Source organism: Pyrus communis, chromosome 11 (genome assembly GCF_963583255.1).
Source record: "Pyrus communis chromosome 11, drPyrComm1.1, whole genome shotgun sequence".
NCBI classification, from domain to species: Eukaryota; Viridiplantae; Streptophyta; class Magnoliopsida; order Rosales; family Rosaceae; genus Pyrus; species Pyrus communis.
Genome location: NC_084813.1, coordinates 9,964,454 through 9,988,760, shown reverse-complemented (window position 1 = coordinate 9,988,760; position 24,307 = coordinate 9,964,454). Strand labels below are relative to the sequence as shown.

At 35.1% G+C, this 24,307-nt stretch overlaps 2 protein-coding genes across 2 annotated transcripts; both read left to right on the top strand.

Moving 5' to 3' along the window:
* The first annotated feature begins 13,403 nt into the window (after positions 1 to 13,403).
* LOC137707431 (mitochondrial-processing peptidase subunit alpha-like) lies at positions 13,404 to 17,759 on the top strand. The gene is made up of 13 exons (XM_068446297.1): positions 13,404 to 13,567; positions 14,132 to 14,365; positions 14,470 to 14,766; positions 15,119 to 15,286; positions 15,490 to 15,657; positions 15,797 to 15,877; positions 16,021 to 16,087; positions 16,211 to 16,308; positions 16,730 to 16,802; positions 16,892 to 16,962; positions 17,092 to 17,141; positions 17,227 to 17,339; positions 17,435 to 17,759. Exons 1-13 carry the CDS (start codon positions 13,532 to 13,534, stop codon positions 17,485 to 17,487), a joined length of 1,509 nt encoding a protein of 502 aa, XP_068302398.1. The 5' UTR covers positions 13,404 to 13,531; the 3' UTR covers positions 17,488 to 17,759.
* A 1,926-nt stretch (positions 17,760 to 19,685) lies between these two features.
* LOC137708139 (uncharacterized) lies at positions 19,686 to 22,589 on the top strand. The gene is made up of 4 exons (XM_068447141.1): positions 19,686 to 20,230; positions 21,043 to 21,126; positions 21,192 to 21,281; positions 21,950 to 22,589. Exons 1-4 carry the CDS (start codon positions 19,817 to 19,819, stop codon positions 22,202 to 22,204), a joined length of 843 nt encoding a protein of 280 aa, XP_068303242.1. The 5' UTR covers positions 19,686 to 19,816; the 3' UTR covers positions 22,205 to 22,589.
* Positions 22,590 to 24,307: the final 1,718 nt, after the last annotated feature.

The window sequence follows — 24,307 nt, the reverse complement described above, 5'->3', positions numbered from 1 at the left end:
TTGAGTTCGTTCTTCTCCCAATGGAGAAATCCATTATCTTATGATGCTACTTTCCTTGATATCTTTCAAGGAAACTCTTCTAAAGTGTTATTTTTTCTTGGATCAAATCTAAGGAGGTAAATACTTTAGACGTCTTACTCATCAACTTACATTCTTGAATTCTTTGAAACCTTTTGCAAAGTATTCGGACTTGTGTTTATTAAAAAAAAAAAAACGATAGTCCAATCGAGAGCGATCTTCGGTGAATGTCATACATCATGAACAGTATTATGTTGTGGACAAGTGCCACTAACCTCTAAGTGAATTAACCTCAACAACTTTGTGATTCTTTAATCTTTCCAAAAGAATGAAGATTCAAACATTTCGCCTTTATACAGTTTTAACAAGAAGGCATTGGATCTAGATCTAACGATCCATATAACCAACTCATAATTTATGTTTTTAGAGGTGTCACAACTCAGTTGGGATTAGTCACTACCTTGCAACCTTTGGTGTTTTAAGCATCATTATATTCTAAACAGTTAACACTACCACATCATCTCTATTATAGAGACAAACAATCAGATTACAATAATCCAATCATTCATTAATAAAGAACAATGTTTTGTCAAACAAAACATTCATCCATCTCTTATAGTGATGGAATTAGGTTCCTTATTCAAATTGGAATGTAAAGACAATCTTTGTTTTTCTAATTTCTTTGGTAGTTCATATGAGGAAGTAAGTACTATCTGCTTTCGCAGAGATCTATATTTGATTCACATTTCGAATGTGAAGTACTTTCTCTTCTCTCATTAATCTTCTATTTCTTATTAGCCACACTTTTACAATTATTGTAAAACATAGTTACTAATACGGAATCAAACATTCAAGTAGAAGAATCAACTGTTTTGAACTATTCAAGAACAATTTACAACACCTTTGAAAAGTGTGTTCTTGACGCTTGCAAGACATTTTTTGCAAATACCCCTTCCAATGTCCATCCTTTCATAAAGAAAGTTTGTTCCCTTGGAGTTATTTCGCTTTCTTCATTTGACTTCTCCCTGGACTACAATAGTCATGGTCCTTAAACTCCCATTATCTCTCTTAAAACTTATTTCAATTGTGTTATACACATCAAACGATTTGGAGAGAGTGCGATTATTGTTCACTATATAGTTTACAATAAACTTAGTGAAACATTTGGACAGAGACTCAAAGGTGAAGTCCTTGGCTAGTTTCCACCTCCTAAAGTGGTTTAACACTTCAACAATCAATGATTCAAAATCATCATAAGTCCATGTTGATGAACTATTTTTGTCAATCAACCATTATGTTCTAAACATAATTACAAACTTTCAAGAGTTGTAATGGAAGAATTATGACACTAAAAGTGTTGTCCTCTTTTATGATAGACTTATCTAACATGTTCTTCCAATTATACATTATCAATAGGAAGATTGTGAGGATGAGACTACTTAGGTACATATACAATCCATTCAAGACAATCTATGGGATTGTGGCACCAAGTCCGGAAACTAAAGTCTTCGACTTTTCTTTGTCAAGTTTTGGATAGCGTTTGCAAATATATCGGTAAATAAATACATAACGAATATAAAGTAATTGATTTTAAGCCATTTGATCTGGGTCTTTAAATCAAATAGCACCACCCACTATTTTTGGCAAATTCCATATCCCTCATTGGAATTTGAGAGTTTTGGAAGAAACTCTTAGTAGGGTATGGGAAACTCACCATTACCAAGCCCACCTCAGAAGAATATCATAGTGGCTAGCAACAATAATGATGAATAGATAACGCTTTAGCCATTTACAACTTTTGTAATTACCCATCTGGTTTGGCCTCTAGAGAATGATGTCTCAGAAGAATATCATATTGGCACCATTGCACTTAGTTAAGTCATTCCCACCATGCTAGTTCAAGTAGGGGTTCAAGAATGGCCTCAGAAGAATATCATATTGACCATACTCATTGCCTATCTTCACTTCATCATATGTTTATAGGCTTCTCCTGAATGTAAGCACATACTTGTATACCCCAGAACTAGACGAATACGGTGTATGAGTCACAAACAATTGGAGCCTACCACGGTGGAAGGCCACGAAAGAGTGTTCAAGGCACTCTCATGCTTATCAACTTAATAATGGTTTGGTTGAGGGTTTTTAGGTCTCATCACATATAAGCATGTATTTTAATCACATTAAAACAATTTGGTCCTATCACAACTATTGGTCCATGTGTTTGATTTAGTAGTATATGATACTCCCACTATGCTTGTAAAATAGTTTTTAAAGCAAGAGTATATGGTACTACTAACATAAGCTTTGCATTCATTGATGGACTATATAGTTGCCTTAGGGCCTTAGGATGACTATGAACCTTTGATTCAATCCAACACGAGCCTAGTGTTGGATCTTGGTCTAGGGATGGTGATTGATTTTAGTTACGCATTTAATCATATTAAGGCGTGTTTTCCTATTGGGCATTGGACCCAACCACTCCAATTTCATGCATATCAAATAAAAGAAGAAAATCAGTACTTCAAAGTAAAAAAGAGCTTATGCTCTTTTACAACATTTGATCAAAACAAATTACTTTAAAGTAAAGAAGAGCTTACGCTCTTTTACAACATTTGATCATATCAATTACAACCAAAATCTAATCTACACATTCACATGGTTCAAACAAATTTGAGAGACGGCCTTTCACATAGCTCAATTATTGTAGGCTTAGGTTCATAATCACCCTTTCTTTAATTAATTAACACTTTAACTAATTAAGCTTGAATGCAACATTGTCATTTGGTTTTTGTATCCATAGAATTGATTTAGATGGAGCTAAATGAAATGAAAATCCAATTCTCATTTAAAGATACAAAACTATTTTGTTCTCAACTAATTTGGGCCAAAAAACAATAACCTCAACCATTGGGCTATATTGCAAAACACAAACTTTTGAGGTCACTTTGTAAAAACACAAAAGTCCACTACTTCATGTAATTACAACTAGAACCCAAAAATTTCAACAAAAACAAAAACTTCATTAAAGGAGCAAAACAATTTGTCCTTTAGTGATTTTGGGTCTTTACGTAAAAACGTGAACTTTTGGGTCAAAGTACAAATACACAAAAGTATCAAAACTTTATGTAATTGCATAAAAGCCCCAAAAGTATCCCCATTATAGGGGTGGCCGGTTTTGGTAGGTGAGAGTGAGAGGATTTGTGGTTTGAAGGGTGATTGAAAGTTGTAAGTGATTGGTATGGTGTGAATAGTTTAAAAGGTATAAGTGAAGTTTGAAAAATTCATACCATCCATCACTAACAAAAACAAATAAACAACCAAACACCTTTTGAATCAAAACAACGAAATTTTTGTTCTTGGCAAGAACATAACAAGAACAATGAAGAACATCCATGAAAACCCATAAAAGCTCCATGAACATGTTTCACCCAAAGACACCCCAAAAACTCTCAAACTTAAGGGAAAAATAACATATTACCATACTAGGGTACTTGGGGTTCCTAATGTCACTTTAAAATACTTTCAACAAGATAAACATGAACCCAAAAATCCACCCTTTGGATTTGGCCGAATTTCCCCATAAACATGGCACCAAATTTTAGCTCCAAAATTCATGCTCATATGAACTACATCTACAACATTTGAGATGGTAAATTTTCGAACAAAATTTACATTCAAAGAAGCAAGAATAAAGCTTGTAACAATTACAACATTCAAATCATACACTATGAAAATACAAAACCCAAAAGGATTCACCAACTACTAGACCTAGGCTCTGATACCACTTGAAGGAAATATTTGTGAAAACAAGTTCATTTGAGCAATATCTATGCATGCAATTAACAATAAAAAAGTGGAATCATGCTTGTATGCACTCAAAAACAAAACTTTACCCATGAAATTCAAAGCCTAGTAGTTATGGTGAACCAAGACTCAACTCAAGAACAAAGTGAGTTGAGAAATATTATACCTTTGTTGATTCCTCTTTGCATAAGTAAAGGCTAATCACCCAAGAGATAGGGCCTTCATTCCTTACTTCTTAGCTCCAGGGATTTATTGGATGCTGATGGTAGAATAGATTCTCCAAGTTCCCAAAATAGAGAACCTCTAAGTCTCCACACCAAGGAGAGCATTGATGAAAACATGAGTAACCTAGAGGAGGAAGATTGCTAGCTAAGTTCCTCTAGGGTGGCCAGCCTCTTAGAGAGAAAAGGAGAGCATATGTTCTCTCCAATTTTCTCAAAAGAGAACCCTAATGACTTTTGGCTATAAGTGACACCTAGTAGTATGTTATGGCTATCCAAACTAATCAAAAGAGGTGGAGAACCTATTCATTCTCTCATACAATACTCTTGACCACATTTTTTGGTTTGATAGTTTATTCATGTCTACTATCCAATGTGATTCATTTACTTATATGATTACCTTGAATGTGATTTGGAACGACTTCGTAAATCTCATTCATACTCTGGCCAGAGATTCTTAATCATATCATAGAGTATTCTCCTTCAAACGGTTTGAAGGTTAGAAGTCCTTTATTGTGCATTCATTTGCCTCCATGGATAAGTGACTTAACCCCAATTATGCCGTGGACACCTTCTGACGGAGTGACCTTGACATAGTCAAAAATCAAGAACCTAACCACAAGACAACTATGATGCCTCAAGTCAAAGGACTACTTTGCATTATCCCAACATTGAGTTCTCATGTGACATGAGTATGAGAACTCCTTATTGATCGTGTTCAGTGGACTTATTCTCTATTGAGCACCTACATGCTTGTCTTGGTGTCAGTCACACCAATGACTTGAGACCAATCACTCTTCCTAAGAGAAGACATATCACTTATTGATCTTAACGAACTATCAATGCCCAATTAGCAATCCTATGATCAAGAACGTTTAGGATATGTATACGAAAAAGAATGGTCTCACGAATCTAATTTCTTTAGATCACATTCTCCCAATTGCATATTCCTTGGACTTATTATTTAAGCATATAACATTTATATGAGATGGCTTAAAACAATAATCTTTGCCCTTTATATTAAACTAGATTAGTTTAACATGTGAAATGTCCGTAAAGTATCATCATATGATTGGTTTTAGGGACATTTCCAACATCATGGTCTTGCATTAAGTTTCAAGTCCTTATATAAACCTATTTTTAAGATTCACATCAGTTTCCTGCTTCAAATGTTTGACTGAAGAAACTGACTGGTCATTGAATCCATATTTACATAACCATCATTGTCACATCATTTGCATTGGTTGTGTTAGTTCTCAGTGTCACAAGGTGATGAGCTTAAGAGGAGCTGCCACTTCATGAAGACCGTAGGAGTTGATTTCGTGTAAGGCACAGTTGCATAAAGGTAAAGCTGCTCTATAGATAGGGTTCTAGGAATTGAGCTTTGTATGGATCTTTTTATAAGCCTTTGTTTACACTAGTGGATTGGACTCAATGGTGAGTCCTCGGTGTTTTAACCCAGTAGTGGGTTTTTTCGGCCAAAAACTCATTGTGTTGATTATTGTTATTCTTGCTTACATATCTTGTTAATTTTGCATGTTACACATTGACTCTAGGGTTTGCAAATAAATAAGTGTTGTCAACAAAGTTTAACAAATTTTAAAAGTACACTGAATTGATCCCTTGTTAACTAGAGTTATGTTAGTAGACCAGGTATAATTGTTTATTCTCGGTTTTGCTAAACTAACAAATCTGATCTTAGTTGACTGGTGACTCTAACTAGTCAATCAAGCATATATTGAATTTTAAATTACAGGATATTCCACCTGGTACCAATTTCAGTAAGTTTATGAATTGTGGTTGACAGGCTGCGTACAAGATATATGTGCTTCAGTTTGTTTTGTTGAATTTATATTGTTCACTTTGGAATGATTTTTGTCGATGAATCTTTGCTAATTTTATGAATTCATTTGGTATTTCTTAACTCGTGAAAGTAAGTTCATAGTAGATGTATAACTATGAGAATTCGTTGACAGGCTGTGCCAAGTAGATGTATAGATAAAAGAACTTGTTGACAGGTTGTGTCAATGATAAACATTATTGTATTTGGTTGTTATCAAGGTATATGTTGTTCAATTTGGTTGCGATGAATGGTTTTATTGTTATGTGTAAAGGAGATGGAAAATCAGGGGGTTGAACTAGCAACATAACATGAAGAATCTTATAGAGGAAGGGTTAACAACCTTTCTAAAGCTAGTCATGTCTTAGGAGTCTTGCGTCACAAGTTTAATGACGCACAACTTGCTGAATTTAGGGCCTCATGCTTTGGACACTTAGAGAGTGTCGACAATAGGCCTGGCAATTCCTGACACGACCCGATAACCCGACACGACACGACACGAAATTAACAGGTGTTCGGGTCGACACGATAACGAATCGGGTCGTTATCGGGTAACCCGATAAGCACCTGTTAAGATAATGGGTTAATTCGGGTATACACGTGGGTAACACGATACACGATAAGCAGAATATTATTTTTATAATTTTATAACCCTAAAAAAATGTTGTAATAATTATATACATTAATTTAACAATTTTATGCCCCTAAAAACTATAATATATATATATATATATATATATATATATATATATTAAATTAACTATAAAGTCTATAATAATTATAATAATTATATATACTATAATAATTATACCCCCAAAATATTAACTATCTATAATAATTATATAATTATATATATATATATTTAATTTTGAATTAAATTTTATAAAAACTATAATAATTATTAATTAATATGCATGATGCATCCATTGATTTGATTCCATTTCATTCATGCCGCCCTTTTTGAAGAAAAATAGAGGGAAAATGAAAATGATAAGAAAAGTTGAAAATGAAACAAAAAAGTGAGGGAATTAGGGAAAGATGTTGGAGGGAAAAGTGAAAATTATAAGAAAAGTTGAAAAGGAAACAAAAAAGAGAGGGAAAAATGAAAATTAATAGAAGTGGTGAGAAATTTATTTATTTATTTTTTTAAGTTATTAACTTTTTATCACACATATGACATATCTCACTATTTTTATACTGATACATGTGATATACTACTCCGTGTACCAGTCAATTATACGTACAAAATAAATAGATTTAAATCTACTTAATAAATAAATAAATATATATATGTCTATATATATATATATATATATATACACACACCATTGGAACTTGATGGGATACGAATTCTTCGAAACTAATTTGAACGATCCGAACAGTCAAACTTGTTTGTATATGCTTTGAGATCACATCAGCAAAAAATCGCAAAAAACAAACATTCAGAGATCAAGTAACGTGACAAAACTTTTCGACGCTTATAAACGAAAAATCACGATTTAACGGTTATTTTAACTTCGATTTTGATGATTTTTTATAGCTACACTCCTTGACCCTATATGAATACAATGAATGAATTTGATCTTCAATTTAAAATATTTACACAAGTGGATACTACAAAATCTTATGTTATACTTGATGAAAGTATAAATAAACTCTAAGTGTTAGTTAATCTATTGTTTTTATGGGATACGAATTCTCTTAAACTAATTTCAACGATCCCAACCATCAAACTTGTTTGTATATGCTTTGAGATCACATCAGCAAAAAATCACAAAAAACAAACATTCAGAGATCAAGTAACGGGACAAACCTTTTCGACGGTTATAAACGAAAAATCACGATCTAACGGTTATTTTAACTCCGATTTTGATGATTTCTTACAGGTACACTCCTTGACCCTATATGAATACAATGAATGAATTCGATCTTCAATTTAAAATATTTACACAAGTGGATACCACAAAATCTTATGTTATACTTAATGAAAGTATAAATAAACTCTTAAGTGTTAGTCAATCTATCGTTTTGTTGGGATACGAATTCTCCAAAACTAATTTCAACGATCCAAACCGTCAAACTTGTTTGTATATGCTTGGAGATCACATTAACAAAAAATCACAAAAAACAAACATTCAGAGATCAAGTAACGGGACAAAACTTTTCGACGGTTATAAACAAAAAATTACGATTTAACGGTTATTTTAACTCCGATTTTGATAATTTTTACAGGTACATTCCTTGACCCTATATGAATACAATGAATGAATTCGATCTTCAATTTAAAATATTTACACAAGTGTATACCACAAAATCTATTGTTCTACTTAATGAAAGTATAAATAAACTTTAAGTGTTAGTCAATCTATTGTTTTGTTGGGATATGAATTCTCCAAAACTAATTTCAATGATCCAAACCGTCAAACTTGTTTATATATGCTTGGAGATCACATCAACAAAAAATCACAAAAAACAAACATTCAGAGATCAAGTAACGGGACAAACCTTTTCGACGGTTATAAACAAAAAATCACGATTTAACGGTTATTTTAACTCTGATTTTGATGATTCTTTACAGGTACATTCCTTGACCCTATATGAATACAATGAATGAATTCGATCTTCAATTTAAAATATTTACACAAGTGGATACCACAAAATCTTATGTTATACTTAATGAAAGTATAAATAAACTCTAAGTGTTAGTCAATCTATCGTTTTGATGGGATACGAATTCTCCAAAACTAATTTCAACGATCCAAACCATCAAACTTGTTTGTATATGCTTGGAGATCACATTAACAAAAAATCACAAAAAACAAACATTCAGAGATCAAGTAACGGGACAAAGCTTTTTGACGGTTATAAACGAAAAATCATGATTTAACGGTTATTTTAACTCCGATTTTGATGATTTTTTACAGGTACACTCCTTGACCCTATATGAATACAATGAATGAATACGATATTCAATTTAAAATATTTACACAAGTGGATACCACAAAATCTTATGTTCTACTTAATGAAAGTATAAATAAACTCTAAGTGTTAGTCAATCTATCGTTTTGATGGGATACGAATTCTCCAAAACTAATTTCAACGATCCAAACCATCAAACTTGTTTGTATATGCTTGGAGATCACATTAACAAAAAATCACAAAAAACAAACATTCAGAGATCAAGTAACGGGACAAAGCTTTTTGACGGTTATAAACGAAAAATCATGATTTAACGGTTATTTTAACTCCGATTTTGATGATTTTTTACAGGTACACTCCTTGACCCTATATGAATACAATGAATGAATACGATATTCAATTTAAAATATTTACACAAGTGGATACCACAAAATCTTATGTTCTACTTAATGAAAGTATAAATAAACTCTTAGTGTTAGTCAATCTATCGTTTTGTTGGGATACGAATTCTCCAAAACTAATTTCAACGATCCAAACCGTCAAACTTATTTGTATATGCTTGGAGATCACATCAACAAAAAATCACAAATAACAAACATTCAGAGATCAAGTAACGAGAAAAAGCTTTTCGACGGTTATAAACGAAAAATCACGATTTAACGGTTATTTTAACTCTGATTTTGATGATTTTTTACAGGTACATTCCTTGACCCTATATGAATACAATGAATGAATTCGATCTTCAATTTAAAATATTTACACAAGTGGATACCACAAAATCTTATGTTATACTTAATGAAAGTATAAATAAACTCTAAGTGTTAGTCAATCTATTGTTTTGATGGGATACGAATTCTCCAAAACTAATTTCAACGATCCAAACCGTCAAACTTGTTTGTATATGCTTGGAGATCACATCAACAAAAAATCACAAAAAACAAACATTCAGAGATCAAGTAACGGGACAAAGCTTTTCGACGGTTATAAACAAAAAATCACGATTTAACGGTTATTTTAACTCCGATTTTGATGATTTTTTACAGGTACATTCCTTGACCCTATATGAATACAATGAATGAATTCGATCTTCAATTTAAAATATTTACACAAGTGGATACCACAAAATCTTATATTATACTTAATGAAAGTATAAATAAACTCTTAAGTGTTAGTCAATCTATCGTTTTGATGGGATACGAATTCTCCAAAACTAATTTCAACGATCCAAACCGTCAAACTTGTTTGTATATGCTTGGAGATCACATCAACAAAAAATCACAAAAAACAAACATTCAGAGATCAAGGAATGGAACAAAGCTTTTCGACGGTTATATACGAAAAATCACGATTTAACGGTTATTTTAATATATTTTTATATGATATAGTATTATTATTTTATTTCTTTTCATAATTATTTTGGTAAACTTCTCATAATTTAAATGATTTTTAATGTTTGGTTTTTCTATACTTAGTTTATGCGGAAGAGAGTTCTGACGTGGAAAACCTTACTGAAAACATCTTCAACATAACTCTTCAAGGCAATAGATGAAGCCAAAGTTTCAATACAATTTCATGATGATCGATGTAAATTGAAGATTTTGTAGATAGAGGTGTAAACTTTTGAGAAAGACTTACAATCTTGAAAACAAAAACTCTTTCATTTTGCATATCCTTGCACATTTAATATTTGTAATAGATTAGTAGTGTATGTATTATTTTTTTATTAGGCTCTTATTTTCGAATGTAGATATAGTACTTAAACGACAAATGTTTTAATGTTTTGAAGTAATATTTATGTGGCAATGTGTGATATGTGCAAATTTAAAAAAATATATTTTTTTTTCTTAACGGGTCATAACGGGTCGGGTCACTTTACCCGTTGGGTAAAGTGACCCGACCTGTTAAGGACCCGTTAAGATAACGGGTGTGACACGACACGACCCGTTAAGATAACAGGTGTTATACGAAAACGACACGAACACGACAGACACGACCCGTTTGCCAGGCCTAGTCGACAAGTTAGCCTTTAATGGGCAGCTGGTGCATGAATTATCAATCTGTAGAGTGGAAAATTAGGGGTGAATGACCTAAAGGGACTCACATATTTAATAGGTTGTGAGGTCACCTGGTTCACAAATAAGGACTTTTGCCTCATTACGGGGCTTCATTGTGATGAATCCTATGATCTAGAGGTTGAGCCTTCCAACATTAGGGTGTTGACTAAGTATTTTCCTCAAAAGTTTGGTTTTGTTGGAGAGAGTAGCAAGGGTAAAGGTAAGGGTAAGGTTATGAAGGGCAAAGGTAAAGTGAAGACCGCCCCCAAGAAAGCTACGAAAAAGGTTTCAGTGACATGTGTCGAGTTTGAAACGGCGTTTAAATAGTGCAAATATGAGGATGATGCGTTAAAGATGAGGCTGGTTTACTTCGCCGAGGGTATGTTGGTAGGGGCGAGAAGCAATGTGGGTATGAACCTAGAGTACTTGGACCTCGTAGAGGACATGGATATGTTCAACACTTATTCATAAAGTGTGATATCATTCGAACAACTACAGGACAACCTCTATTTTACTGCTGCTATGAAAGGGAGAGGAAGATGGGATAGTGATGTGGAAAGAGATGAGGAGGATGAAGAGGAATAACCGATGGGAAGTAAGAGGAGGCAAAGATCCGAATGGGGCTGCAGAGGGTTTGGTTATGCCTTTCAGGTACAATTTGTTGGTTTGATTGAGCACTAATGAGGGTCAAATTGTTGTGATTATGATGAACACTAATTCAGTATACGCGCAGGTGTGGACATACGAAAAATTCTCGAAACTGGAAAAGCCACCACGTTATTGCAAGATGATTGATCTGGTAGCCATCCCAAGAATTCTTCAGTGGTCGACAACGAATAAGTAGTCGATCCATGAACAGGTCCAAATGTGCATAACTGAGAGCCGAGAGGTACGCCCTTATTCCAAAAGTTATGAACTTATAAAGTATTGTGAAAGTATTTTAATATATGTCTGAATTCTAATGAATGTTTTTTAGTGTTTATGAATATGTGTTTTGAGAAATGTACATAACTGGGAGCATAGTTGTATGACCTTATTTCAAAAGTTATGAACTAAATGCTTTGTATTTACATAGATTATCTATGTAGTTGGTTCTATACATTTACTAGGATCCTAAAACCATTTTAATCCATTATCATAAACAGGTACATAAAAAGGTCCGTTTACAAAGTTATGCACAAATGAAATATAGCCACAAAACAGAAGAACAAACTCTAGGAACCCTACTATTCCTAAGTCACAAGAACCGTTGCCACCATTAGCAACCAAGGAAGAGGCAAAGAACAAGCCTCGACAAGAGACCTATTGAGAATGGGGTTAGACTTTGTACTCAAGCCAACCTGTGTAATTCTCAATCAATTAGAGAAACGGTTGAAAATGACCTTTAATCCACTTGACCGACCACTGTAGACTCAAAGTCCACAAATGTGGTGGTAAGGGTGGGGATAAGCACTAGCTACAATTTGAGGCAGAGAGGAAGCAGAAATTGAAAAATATATGGCATGAGATTTGAGAGGTAAAAGAAAGCAAGACTAAGTGAAAAAGGTGGGGGGAGAATAGAAACAAGAAAAAAAAAACCACAAAATGGGCACATCATACAAATATGAGACGTTCGCTCATAACAATGACAAGAGCTAAGAAATTGCAAATCAGAGGGGTTGCCGTCAACCCCAAAAAATGTTAAGCCGACGACAAAGGGAACTTTAGTTTTGGGTTTTGTGTCAGGCAGAAGGAGCGAGGTCCGAGAAGGGGTGAAAATCTTTTTTCCAATGACTTCTCTAGAAAGCACTTGTACAACTCATAAGCACTTTTAAAGTTTTATGCCAAATATATAGACGGGTTGACAAACAAAGGTGCATCACATTGAGATTGTTGAAAATGCACCAATAACTTGCCTCATTGGTGATAATAATGTCAACACATTATTGTAGTATGTTTACTTACTTGGTATTAGAGAGGTCATAGATCAGTATGAGAATGAATGAGCATGAGAATTGAGATAATCAACTATCCAATTATCCCATGCTTGATTTTGGGGTACGTCATACCAAAATCAATGTGAAAACCAACTTACTTATTTATCATTTGGTTGTTAATAAGCGCAATAAAAATTATATATGTTTCTATTCCTTATTCGTATTGATTAAGGGTGGTGCTATTTATACACCCATTTTTACCTTATGTACACTCTTTGTTAATTTTTGTTTTTTGATGTTTTAGAATTCATTTGATCTGACAGTCGAAATTTAAAATAAATCTGTGAAGGATAAGAAAAATGTGTGTGGATAGCACCATCCTGATTAATTCATACCCGGACTTGATCAAAATCAATTGGACATCACAAAAGTTGGGAGGATCTATAATGGCCGAACTCAAAAGAGAGTTGACCCAAAATAAACCCCCACAACAAGGGTTTGGTCCAACATACTCTCGTCACAAAATCCTTCTTCTTGGGCCTTTACTGGCCCAGTAAATGAAGCCCAACACTAACTGTATCCAAGTTCATGTCTCCGAAACTGCATTTCTTTTTTATTTCAACAGCCACTCTCTCTCTCTCTCTCTCTCTCTCTCTGTTGTTCTCTCAGAAAAAGCTCAAACCTTTAAAGAGGAACAGAGGCTGCAAAAGTCCCCAATCGGTTTTCCAGGGCTGCAATCAATCTTGAGCTTCCATCGCCATGTACAAAGCAGCCTCCCGACTCAGGTCCCTCAAGGTCAGTCGCAATCTCTCTTCTCCCAAAACCCTAACTTTCTGCTCCGTTTCCTATGCATTGTAAACCGAATGGAATTCGTGTTGTGAGATCTGCGTTTATCCTTTCTGGGTTTTCATTTTCTGGAATTTTTAACGATTGTTTGACCAATTTTGGGTATTGTTTTATTGATTGATGCGGATGTATAGCATTTTAATCTGATTAGATTTCATTTGTAGCGGCAAGTGAGGATTTTTATTTTTAATTGGAGAAATAAATTGGAAATTAGTTTATGGTCTTCGTAAATTATGTGTAGTTTTCCTAATTAAATGAGAAATCTAATTCCAATCGATATACTTATCTATTTATTTGAGAAAATTTAAAGGGATTGGAGTTTCTATTATTTGGTTTGTGTTAGGGATAGATGATATTGTGTATATGTAACATGATTGATGAATATCGTAGAATTAGAGTTTCTGATTGAAATTTGTGAGGAGCAATTTAGGATAGTTGCTGGATGCGAAATGTCATTGTTCTTGATTTTTTACTTGTCATTGACTGTTCCGTGATGTGAATATGTCCGAGTAGGGCCGTGGAACTTTGGGGGCCACCCGGTTTGCAACAAGTGCAGCTGTATCGAAGCCATCATCTGGGGGTCTCTTTAGCTGGCTGACGGGGGAGAGCTCAAGTGCTCTTCCTCCGTTGGAAACCCAACTCCCAGGTGTTAACCTTCCTCCTCCAGTACCTGATTATGTTGAACCAAGCAAGACGCAGATTACAACTCTTTCTAATGGTGTCAAAATAGCTTCAGAAACTTCAACGGTATGTAATACAATGTAGCTAAACTTTTCTTTTCTTGTACAGCTTTCTCATTATACTTTCAATCTTGTGGATTAATTTTGGCTCTTTTTGTGTTGAGTATTCAGAGTGCTGCAGCGTCCATTGGAATATATGTGGATTCTGGTTCCATATATGAGACACCAGTATCCAGTGGTGCCTCACACTTGCTAGAACGATTGGCTTTTAAGAGTACAACCAACCGGAGCCACTTACGCATTGTGAGAGAAGTGGAAGCAATCGGTGGTCACATAGGAGCCAGTGCCTCTAGGGAGCAAATGGGATATACTTTTGATGCTATCAAGACCTATGTTCCCCAGATGGTGGAACTACTTGTTGACTCTGTGAGGAACCCTGCCTTCTTGGAATGGGAAGTCAATGAAGAGGTAAAATTTCTAGTTCTTAAATATTCTGTCAAAGTTATTAGACATCCTTTTTGGGATTCATTGGACAAATTCTGTTGCATTTATATACCACTTATAGTTAGTTAAGGTATTTATAAGATCGGAGGAGTTGGGGTGGTAGAAGGTTGTCTTGTGTTTAATTTTGTATTTCCAATTTGTAAAAAAACAACAGAACTTTTTGACATATTCCTCTACTGAGAATTAGTTTGGGCACTTGAGGAGAGAAGTTTGTTTGAATTAGGGAGGATTCAAAGAGGAAAAGTCTTGACGATTTGTTGTCAATTTCATTAGTTGTTCAGTCGTTCTTATTTCAGTACACTTGATTTTTATACAGCTCAATAAGGTGCGGGCAGAGATTGGAGAACTTTCTAAGAATCCGCAGGGCTTACTCTTGGAGGCGATTCATTCTGCTGGTTATTCTGGTGCATTGGCTAATCCTCTTTTGGCTTCTGAATCATCACTGAACAGATTAAATGGCAGCATCTTGGAGCAGTTCATTGCTGTAAGATCTTGAAACCTATTAATACTGTGTACTCTTGCGAACTATCCCTTACCTAAAATTCAATACTGCATGCAGTGTAGTTCTTATTTATTCAAATAACTTGGTTTTCTTGTTTACTTTTTTATAACATTGTTCTATCCTTATTTCCTATTAATGTCTGATCTGGTGTGACTACTGACTGGTTGCTGACGTGGGAATCTCAGGAAAATTATACTGCTCCTCGTATAGTTCTTGCAGCATCTGGGGTTGATCATCAGGAGATTGTATCCATTGCAGAACCACTTCTCTCTGACCTACCGAGTGTGCCTCGCTATGAGGAGCCACTATCCAAATATGTTGGAGGAGAGTTCCGTTATCAAGCTGATACACCGGTTCGTATTTCTGTCCATTCAAGAGTTGTTTCTCCTTTCCTTCATACTTCCTCATTGTCTGATACCCAAATGTAGGAAATTGTCACATAAATTATTTAGTTTTGTTGCTAACATGCTATCTGCTATACTCATCATCCAGGAAACACACATAGCTCTAGCATTTGAGGTTCCCGGTGGCTGGCGGCAAGAGAAGCAAGCCGTCCTTTTGACAGTTCTCCAGGTTCCACATTTACTCTTGGAATGTTTAACGTATTATTACAGATATTTGTAGAATCATCTGGTTTTTACTTATTGATACGTCATCATAATAAAGACTCAAATGTCATGTATAGATGGGTGACGATAACAATTGTGTATTTGCAGTTGCTGATGGGAGGTGGTGGCTCTTTCTCTGCTGGGGGCCCTGGAAAGGGGATGCACTCAAGGCTATGTAAGTTTTATCTAGGCTTCTAGTTTGTTGCTAATTAGCTAGAGTGCTTGACTATTATTCTTGTTTGGTTGGACATTTTTTTTTAATTTTTATATAATGATCATTATGTTCGTTTGACAACAGATCTCCGCGTCTTGAATCAGTATCCACAGATCCAATCCTTTTCTGCATTCAACAGCATCTTCAATGACTCTGGGTTGTTTGGCATTTATGCTAGCACTGTAAGGCTCAACCTTGAGTTCTCTATCATTGTAGTTAATGTTGATTTCTGGGGTAGTATCTGTGTATGTGGGTGTGTATGACTAGGACAGAAGATAGATTTATTGATATGGCATCTACCTGCTTTCACATTATAATTTGAAGACTGGCAATTGATATTTTCTGTTGGAACAACCCATGCTGTTTTTCTAGCGCATTTACCTATGAGTTTATAATTTCAATTTTGGCCATTGGAACTAATTTCATTAAGCTAGTTTTATGAAGATGGTTTTTCTCTGTTGAACAACACATATCATGATGGTTTTGTGTCTGCCTTTTATCGAATAATACGAATCGCCAATTGGCTTGATCATTTTGTAAAATAATTAATGCATGAATCTTATATTTGAAAATGATTTCTTTTGTTGCTATTTTTGAATGTAGGGCTCTGAATTTGCATCGAAAGCAGTTGATATAGCAGCACAGGAATTACTTACAATTGCAACACCTGGACAAGGTTTGCTCTTTTTATTTCTGACTTTCGTCTTGTGTCTGAATGAACGATTTCTGATTCATGTTTCTCATCGCTGCCTTTCTTTTTTGCAGTTACGGACGTACAGGTCAAACGTGCCAAGGAGTCCACAAAGGCTGCAGTTTTAATGAATCTAGAATCTAGAGTATGCCCTCTCTCTCGCACACATGATTATGCTGCAGTGGTTCTCTGATGCACTAGTTTGTTCTTAATTTAAGATTTTTGTTGTTGAGGTTCGGTCATTCTTAATGGGTCTTCATTTTCCATTTCGCAGATGATTGCATCAGAGGATATAGGAAGGCAGGTTTTGACATACGGAGATAGGTAATTCAACAACTGCTCTGTTTCTATTTGGTAAGCTGTATTTGTTGTGACTTGCTAAAACATACATTACTATTTACCATTGCAGGAAACCTGTGGAGCACTTCTTGAAGACAGTGGAAGGAGTGACGTTGAAAGACATTACTACAATTGCGCAGAAGATTATCTCTTCACCTCTAACACTGGCAACATATGGCAGCGGTAATTTCCACTTTCTTAGACACTGGTCTCGTCGTTGATGTTTACTGGCATTGATTCAAGGGTGAGGAAATTAACCCCTCGTGTTTTTTTGGCAGTTGTACATGTACCGGGTTACGACTCAATCAGCAGCAGGTTCCATGCAAAATGAGAGGGTGCCTCTGCTGCCCGCTGGCCGTAATTTTTTGAATCGCGTGGCTACTCACGGCTTCCAAGCTATTCGCCTTTGTTTGCAATTGTCGAAATAAAATTTTGAGAGGATCAATTTGATCCAAATTACTTTCATGTACGATCAGGATTCGTTTTGGCAATATTATTTCTTTCCTCTGCGGGAGAGAGACAAGCCTTTGTTGTTTTTTGTATGTTAATATTTGTTAAAATTAAGAGCTACTTAATACTACGGTCTAGTGGTATTTTTCTTCATTTGTAAGTTAGGGGTTTTAGGTTTGATTTTCGTCAAAGGCGAATTTGAACCATGTTATTGCTAGCCCATTGTGAGGCTAAACACTTTTCTCTTTTGTAGTATAGATAATGTAGTTTGTTCAAAAAAAAAAAAAAAAAATATTTGTTAAAATTCTTTTCTTAACCTATTTTGGGTGTTAAGTTTACGAGGAAATTGTAGCAATGGTTTTTCAACTAAAAATTCATTACTATTGGTTCCTCAACTAATCAAAACGTGTAGTTATGATCATTTTCGTCAACTCCGTTAGAATTCTATTAAAAAAAGTTATGTTTGAAGGATCATTGCTACAATTGAGTTAAAGTTGAAGGACCATTGCTTTAGTTGAGTTAAAATTGAGGGATCATTTCTCCAGTTGAATTAAATTTTGGGACCATTGTTATAATTTTTTTAATTTGATTTTCCATATTTAACCCTTGATCTAGCCTCGCGTGATTCCTTATGACGGAAGTTCTAACGCAGTTGACAAAAATGATTATAAATGCATGTTTTAATGAGTTGAGGCATCAATGATAATATATTTTTAGTTGAGGGATCATTACTCCAATTAGATAAAAGTTGAGAGACCATTGCTACAATTTATAAGTTTTTACTCTCAACTCAACAGGAAGAGTAATTTAATTACGGGTTAGAGGAATCACTATTAAGATTTGAGACCCCGTCAAATTCTATTATGCGCTCCGATTTAATAAAAACAAGAGCGCGTGCTTCAAAAGTCGAAAGCTTTGTAGCTTGTATTCTAATTTGCCATCAGAAAATTACAACAAATGAACACTATCAACGAGCAAGTGGCTATTTACCACAGTTATGAAAATGAGTTTATTTTTTGTATGACAGCGTGAGTTTAAATTTCGTCGGTGGTTAATCTAACATCTAATTTAACAAAAATCGATCGTTTGACTAAAAAAAAAAAGGGAACACCATCAACGAAGAAAGTGAAAGAAAAAGAAATGCTTTTTATCTTTTCATTTATTTGTTGTTGGTATTCTGATCCAACATTTCCTGATCTGGCCATTCTCTGCCGTTGGATTAGATAGATGCCCAATATAAGGACTTCAACTAATTTTTTTAGCCGATTTTCCCCTTACCGTTAGTTTTTCATAAATTTCATACAAATTAATATTAACTCTGATCATGTGCACACCACGTAACTTTCCTTTGTAGACAAAAACGTCACCTTGCTAGAACTTTAGACACAAAAGCTACAAAATCACACATATTTGCATAGGTTTATATTTTAGAAATCTAAGGTTTTCAATTATTTCAAAGAATGAAGCAACCGAACTACCCACACTTGTTATGCACAAGCTTCCATTTAACAGAAATTTGGATGGAATGAATGAAAAATTAACAGTAGGGGGTAAATTAGCAAAAAAAATTAGTTTAAATCCTTAATTTTCCAATTAAAAAGTTCAAGGGGGAAATCGAAAGTTAGGTGATAATTCAGGGGGCATATTGGCAGTTTACTCATATAACATGATATGACTTTTATATAGGAAAACTAATGAAAAGGGTTTGAAAACCTTAAGTCTTAATAATAGGAATAAAATAAAGGGTAAAGTGAATAGTATCAAGATTGACTTTTTAGTGTAAAAATGTGGTTTTTCATTAAAATGAACAGTACCGCGGACTTTTCGTTAAAACTCCCCTTTTATTTTGGTTAAATTGAAGAGAGTTTTAACGAAAAGTCCGCAGTACTGTTCACTTTAACGAAAAACCATATTTTTACACTAAAAAGTTAATCCTGGTACTATTTACTTTACATTTTATTTTGTTTTTATAGTTAAAACTCAAAGTTTTCGAATGTTGATTAGTTTTTCTTAAATTGAAATGATTTTGTCTAAAAAATAAAAATTTATTAAAGCCTTTCGACAAAACCATTGCAACGACAACGTTTCGAGCAGTTTAAGCTTTTCGCAGTTTCTTCACAAACCAACTCCTCCGCCGCCGCTGCCTCCACTTCACTAATCCTCATCCCTCTGGTGATGATTCAGTAATACTACAACTGCAAATCGCAATTATGCTGAGAAGACGACTCCCATCCCTTCTCTCCACCACCATTTTCACCTCCTCAATTCGCACCAAGCCCCCTCTCACCCTCCCCACACACTCACCCATCCCATCTCAATCCCTACATTTCCTCCAATGCCTAAACCCTAACCCTAGCTTTAGCAATGACAAAGGGTTTGGATTTCAGGGAGTGAGAGCCTACAGTCTGCTGAGCTTGAACGATCTGAGAGGCAAGGTGCCCAGGAAGCAGAAGACGAGGAAAGGCCGTGGGATTGGCTCTGGTAAAGGCAAGACTGCCGGTCGAGGCCACAAGGGTCAGAAGGCTCGAGGCTCTGGGAAGCTGGGCTTCGAAGGTGGTCAGACTCCGCTGCGCCGTCGTTTGCCCAAGCGTGGCTTTAACAACCCATTTAGTCTCACTTTTCAGGTACCCTATCCTCTTTAATTTCTTCTATGTTTGTATTTTGCATTTCTACTTGTCGAGTTGCCCCGAAGTTCTTGAATACGAAGGAAATGTAGTGGAAGAGTTCAACCACTGTCAAGGTCAATTCCTTTCTATTGGAAATTTTGTATACTTTGTTTCTTCTAGTTGTTATATTCCGAAGCAGTAGCAGATGCATAAACATAACCGCTCAATTGAGATTGATTTAATTTACAGGAATATGTTGCTTATTAGTCATGTACTCTGTCTATACAATGCGTGCGCATGTGTGCTTACACAGACAACATAAATTTGTGAAAGCCATAGTTATATCCCTCCTGATAGAGATAGTAAGGAAGTAACTTCCATAGGCGCTCATAGTTAGCTGGTACTGAAGTCAATATTAATTGTCGTTATGTTGCTACTTGTTTCTCTGTTGGTACAACGAATGACTCGCACGTTCATTTGATAATTTCCGGTGCTTATGCTCTAAGTTTGATATTTGCAATAGAAAAGTACTTGTTGTTAGTACCCTTTGGTGTAATTGTATGTCTTGCCTCAATGCTTGAGTAGTAGTTACTTTTATACGTACATACATACATGCGTACGGATTCCTCAATGCTTGAAAACCATTATGCTCCGGATATTTTTGTTTTAGATTATTTTTTTCGGTTGATATTTTTGGTTACATAGCAAACTGATTTTATCATTCCTTTTGACTTTTAATCTATGTAAGCCTTGTTTATATTTCTGAGGGCTGTTAAATATTAACTTTATTTCCAATCATTTTCTGATCTGCGTACATGTCGTTGTGGCAGCCTGTAGGATTAGGAAAAATTGCTACACTTATAAATGCAGGAAAGATTGATTCGTCTGAGTTGATTACAATGAAAACGCTCAAGGTACGGCCAATTGCACTTTTTCCTCCATCAACTTTTGTTCAGTCGGGTGATTATTGTTACAATAGGATACAGGGGCAATAGGGAAGCAGATTAAAGATGGAGTGCGATTGATGGGACGTGGTGCTGAACAGATCCAATGGCCAATTCATCTAGAGGTATGTATTCATCTGGGCATTCCACCTGACATGGACTTGTGCATTATGCGGGTACTCCTGTACTTCTTGCTTCCTCTTCACTGTTTCTAGATTTAAAATTTCTGCCTTTACCTCAAAAGTGTGTGCTCTTCGTAGCTGGATTATATGTTGATATCATCACTGGCATGAGAGTCTCTCACCACTTCAATTTGTATTTTGAACCAAGGAGTGGCGATGTCGGTTAAATATGATATATAGATTACTGCTAGTCCAATGGTTTGCTGATGTCGTTGTAATTTACGTTGTTCTTTGTAGTGTTTAGTAACGTAACCTTTGATCTCCGTCAAATTTTATCAATAAAAAAACTGTTCAAACTTGATTCTGACAAGGCAGAACCATGCTATGAGTGGAAAATGGTGATCATGTTCATTAGTGGAAATTTAGTGATGGCTTGAAATGTTTTCAGGGTATAGAATTATGAAATATTACAATAATTAATTCGGGATAGAATTTTGAAATTAGTTTACAAATGAACTATCAGTCCATTACTATTTAGTGGTGGCAGATACTTTTTACGCTAATTATTATTCACATGGATATGGAGTAAATGCAGATGGGTCAGACTTTGGGTTTCATTCCTCTTTTTGTTGTATGCAACTCAAAAATGGACTTACGAGAGAGGTTTGCAGGTATCACGTGTCACCGTAAGGGCAAGGGAAGCTGTTGAAGCTGCAGGTGGGTCTGTTAGAAGAGTGTATTACAACAAGTTGGGCTTTCGAGCATTGCTTAAACCTGAGTGGTTTGAAAAGAAAGGCAGGTTATTGCCGAAAGCAGCTAGACCTCCCCCAAAACAGAAGGATAAAGTTGATAGCATAGGCCGCTTGCCAGCCCCAACGAAACCAATTCCTTTTTTGACAGAAGACAAAGAAGTGGCCTCTACTTGACCGAAGGAGCAAAAATTGTTTGTTCTTATTCAGATATCTGTACGTTTAGACCCAGTTCCTTCTTCAAAGTGCTTTGCATAAATTGTTCTCCGTCATAAGAAACAGTGGGTTGCAAGGAAAATGATCTGTCGGGATAGATTGAACGAGGAAAGCTTTTTGTGTCGGTATTGCTTTTGATTAGCTGATTTTCTTACATTGTCTTATGAGTTAATTGTTCTACACTTCTTGCTTGGTTGGTGTCGCTTGCTACTTGGGCTGTGAGCGGGAACTTAGTTTCCATGCCCATGAATTGTTGTTGCAATATGATGCCCATAAGTAATTTTCGGCAAATTATCGTGCTTAAATTTTTACAATTTTTCTTTGAGTAGAAGCAAAGAGTTATGCATCCGTCTTTGTGTAAATTATGTTTTTGTTATCACTTGGGGGAGGGGGTCGGGGATTCAAACTTCGAACCTCTTTCGATATACCGCATGGTGGATTTTCCAAGTTGGTAGAGGTTCCACCAGACTAAGATGGTGGATTCGAAGATTCGAACTTATAACATTGGAAAGAGAAATACGCTTGGACCAAAAGCTTCCGAGTCCTATTGTTCGACATAAATTTTATTTAAGGAAACAAAGAATTATATATAAACCAACCTCACAACTGTCTCTTCGGAGTTCTCCATAGCTCAGGCTTTTTGATGCAAGATCCTCTGAACTATTAACGGACCAAAGGAGCTTCTAAAATATGTCAATCTGCCGAATAATGCTGAGGATATTGCAATATCTAAGGAGAGAAAACAAATGGATGGATAAATGATAGTCTCAAAAGAACACCAGAAGAACTAATCGCAAATAGTTATCAAATAATTTGCAAGCAACATAAAATGATGGCAAAGCAAAAAAAGCCAGAGTCACATTGAGATCGTAAACAGTTGAAGCTTATTTGCTTCAGAGTTCGCAAGCAGAAGGTTAGGCCATCTCCAATGGATCAGGGCATAGGACTATGAGCTATGTTATAGTCCGAAATGAGAAAAAAAAAAATATCTCCAATGGAGGGCTGAGTCAAAAGAGAAAGGGACCCATCGGGCCAAAGAAAAGCCTAATGGCCATTGGGCTGGGGTAAATCCAGCTAACCGGTTTTGAGGGCCCAATTTGTTGCAACCAACAGTCATTTGACACATCATGTAATCGTTGGATTTTGAATTTGTTTTGAATTTTTTGTTTTTTAACATATAGTAAGATTTCATTAACTAATTTAGAAATAAAGGAATCATAACCGTACCCTGACGGGTGCTGATCATCTCCCAAACCTCTTTGGACAATGGGGATTGCCCAAGGTCCAAAAGTCTCCTGTCAAGCTTCTTTGCCACAAACCCTAAAAAACCGCAAACCACAACTCGAACGTCACAAGCATATAAATTCCGTTTATATTAACAGGTCGAAAAGCAGCACCTTATACTCATCAATCATACAACAGACTACACAAAACAATCATGCAGAAAATAAAGAAATGACACAAAACAATATACATTGAATTTCTGGTAACCAGAATCACCCAATTCGAAAACAGCGTAACGGAGTCCCTCCACTCCAGCCATTGCCTACTCAGATTTTTCTGCAGAAGATCATTCCAAAATTTCCTGCATACACATAAAGATGCAATCTTTTCACATATTTAACCTTTATCAAATTACCCACATGGGAGAATTACGGTAAATAAACAAGTAGTTTTGTGAGTAGTTTCTTCATCGGTATCATTGAAAGAAAAAAAACTGCCAACTAGAAGGGTAGTTTTATTCTGTTAGTTTAGATTTTTTTTTATAAAAAAAAAAAATATATATATATATATATATATATATATATATATATACATACATACATACATATATAAATATATATATTTTAAATCTTAATTAAAGAGGGATACTTTCGAACTTATAAATGATTCACCTTTTTTCCTCCGGGCTTTATATATAGACTCCTAGCATTATATATATATATATATATATATATATATATATATATATAATATAATAATAAACGAATAGAAACTAGAGGCTTTTAGATCCAGGTTTGAAAACATAGATTATTTTTAGGAGTGAGTAGAGTTATCAAATTA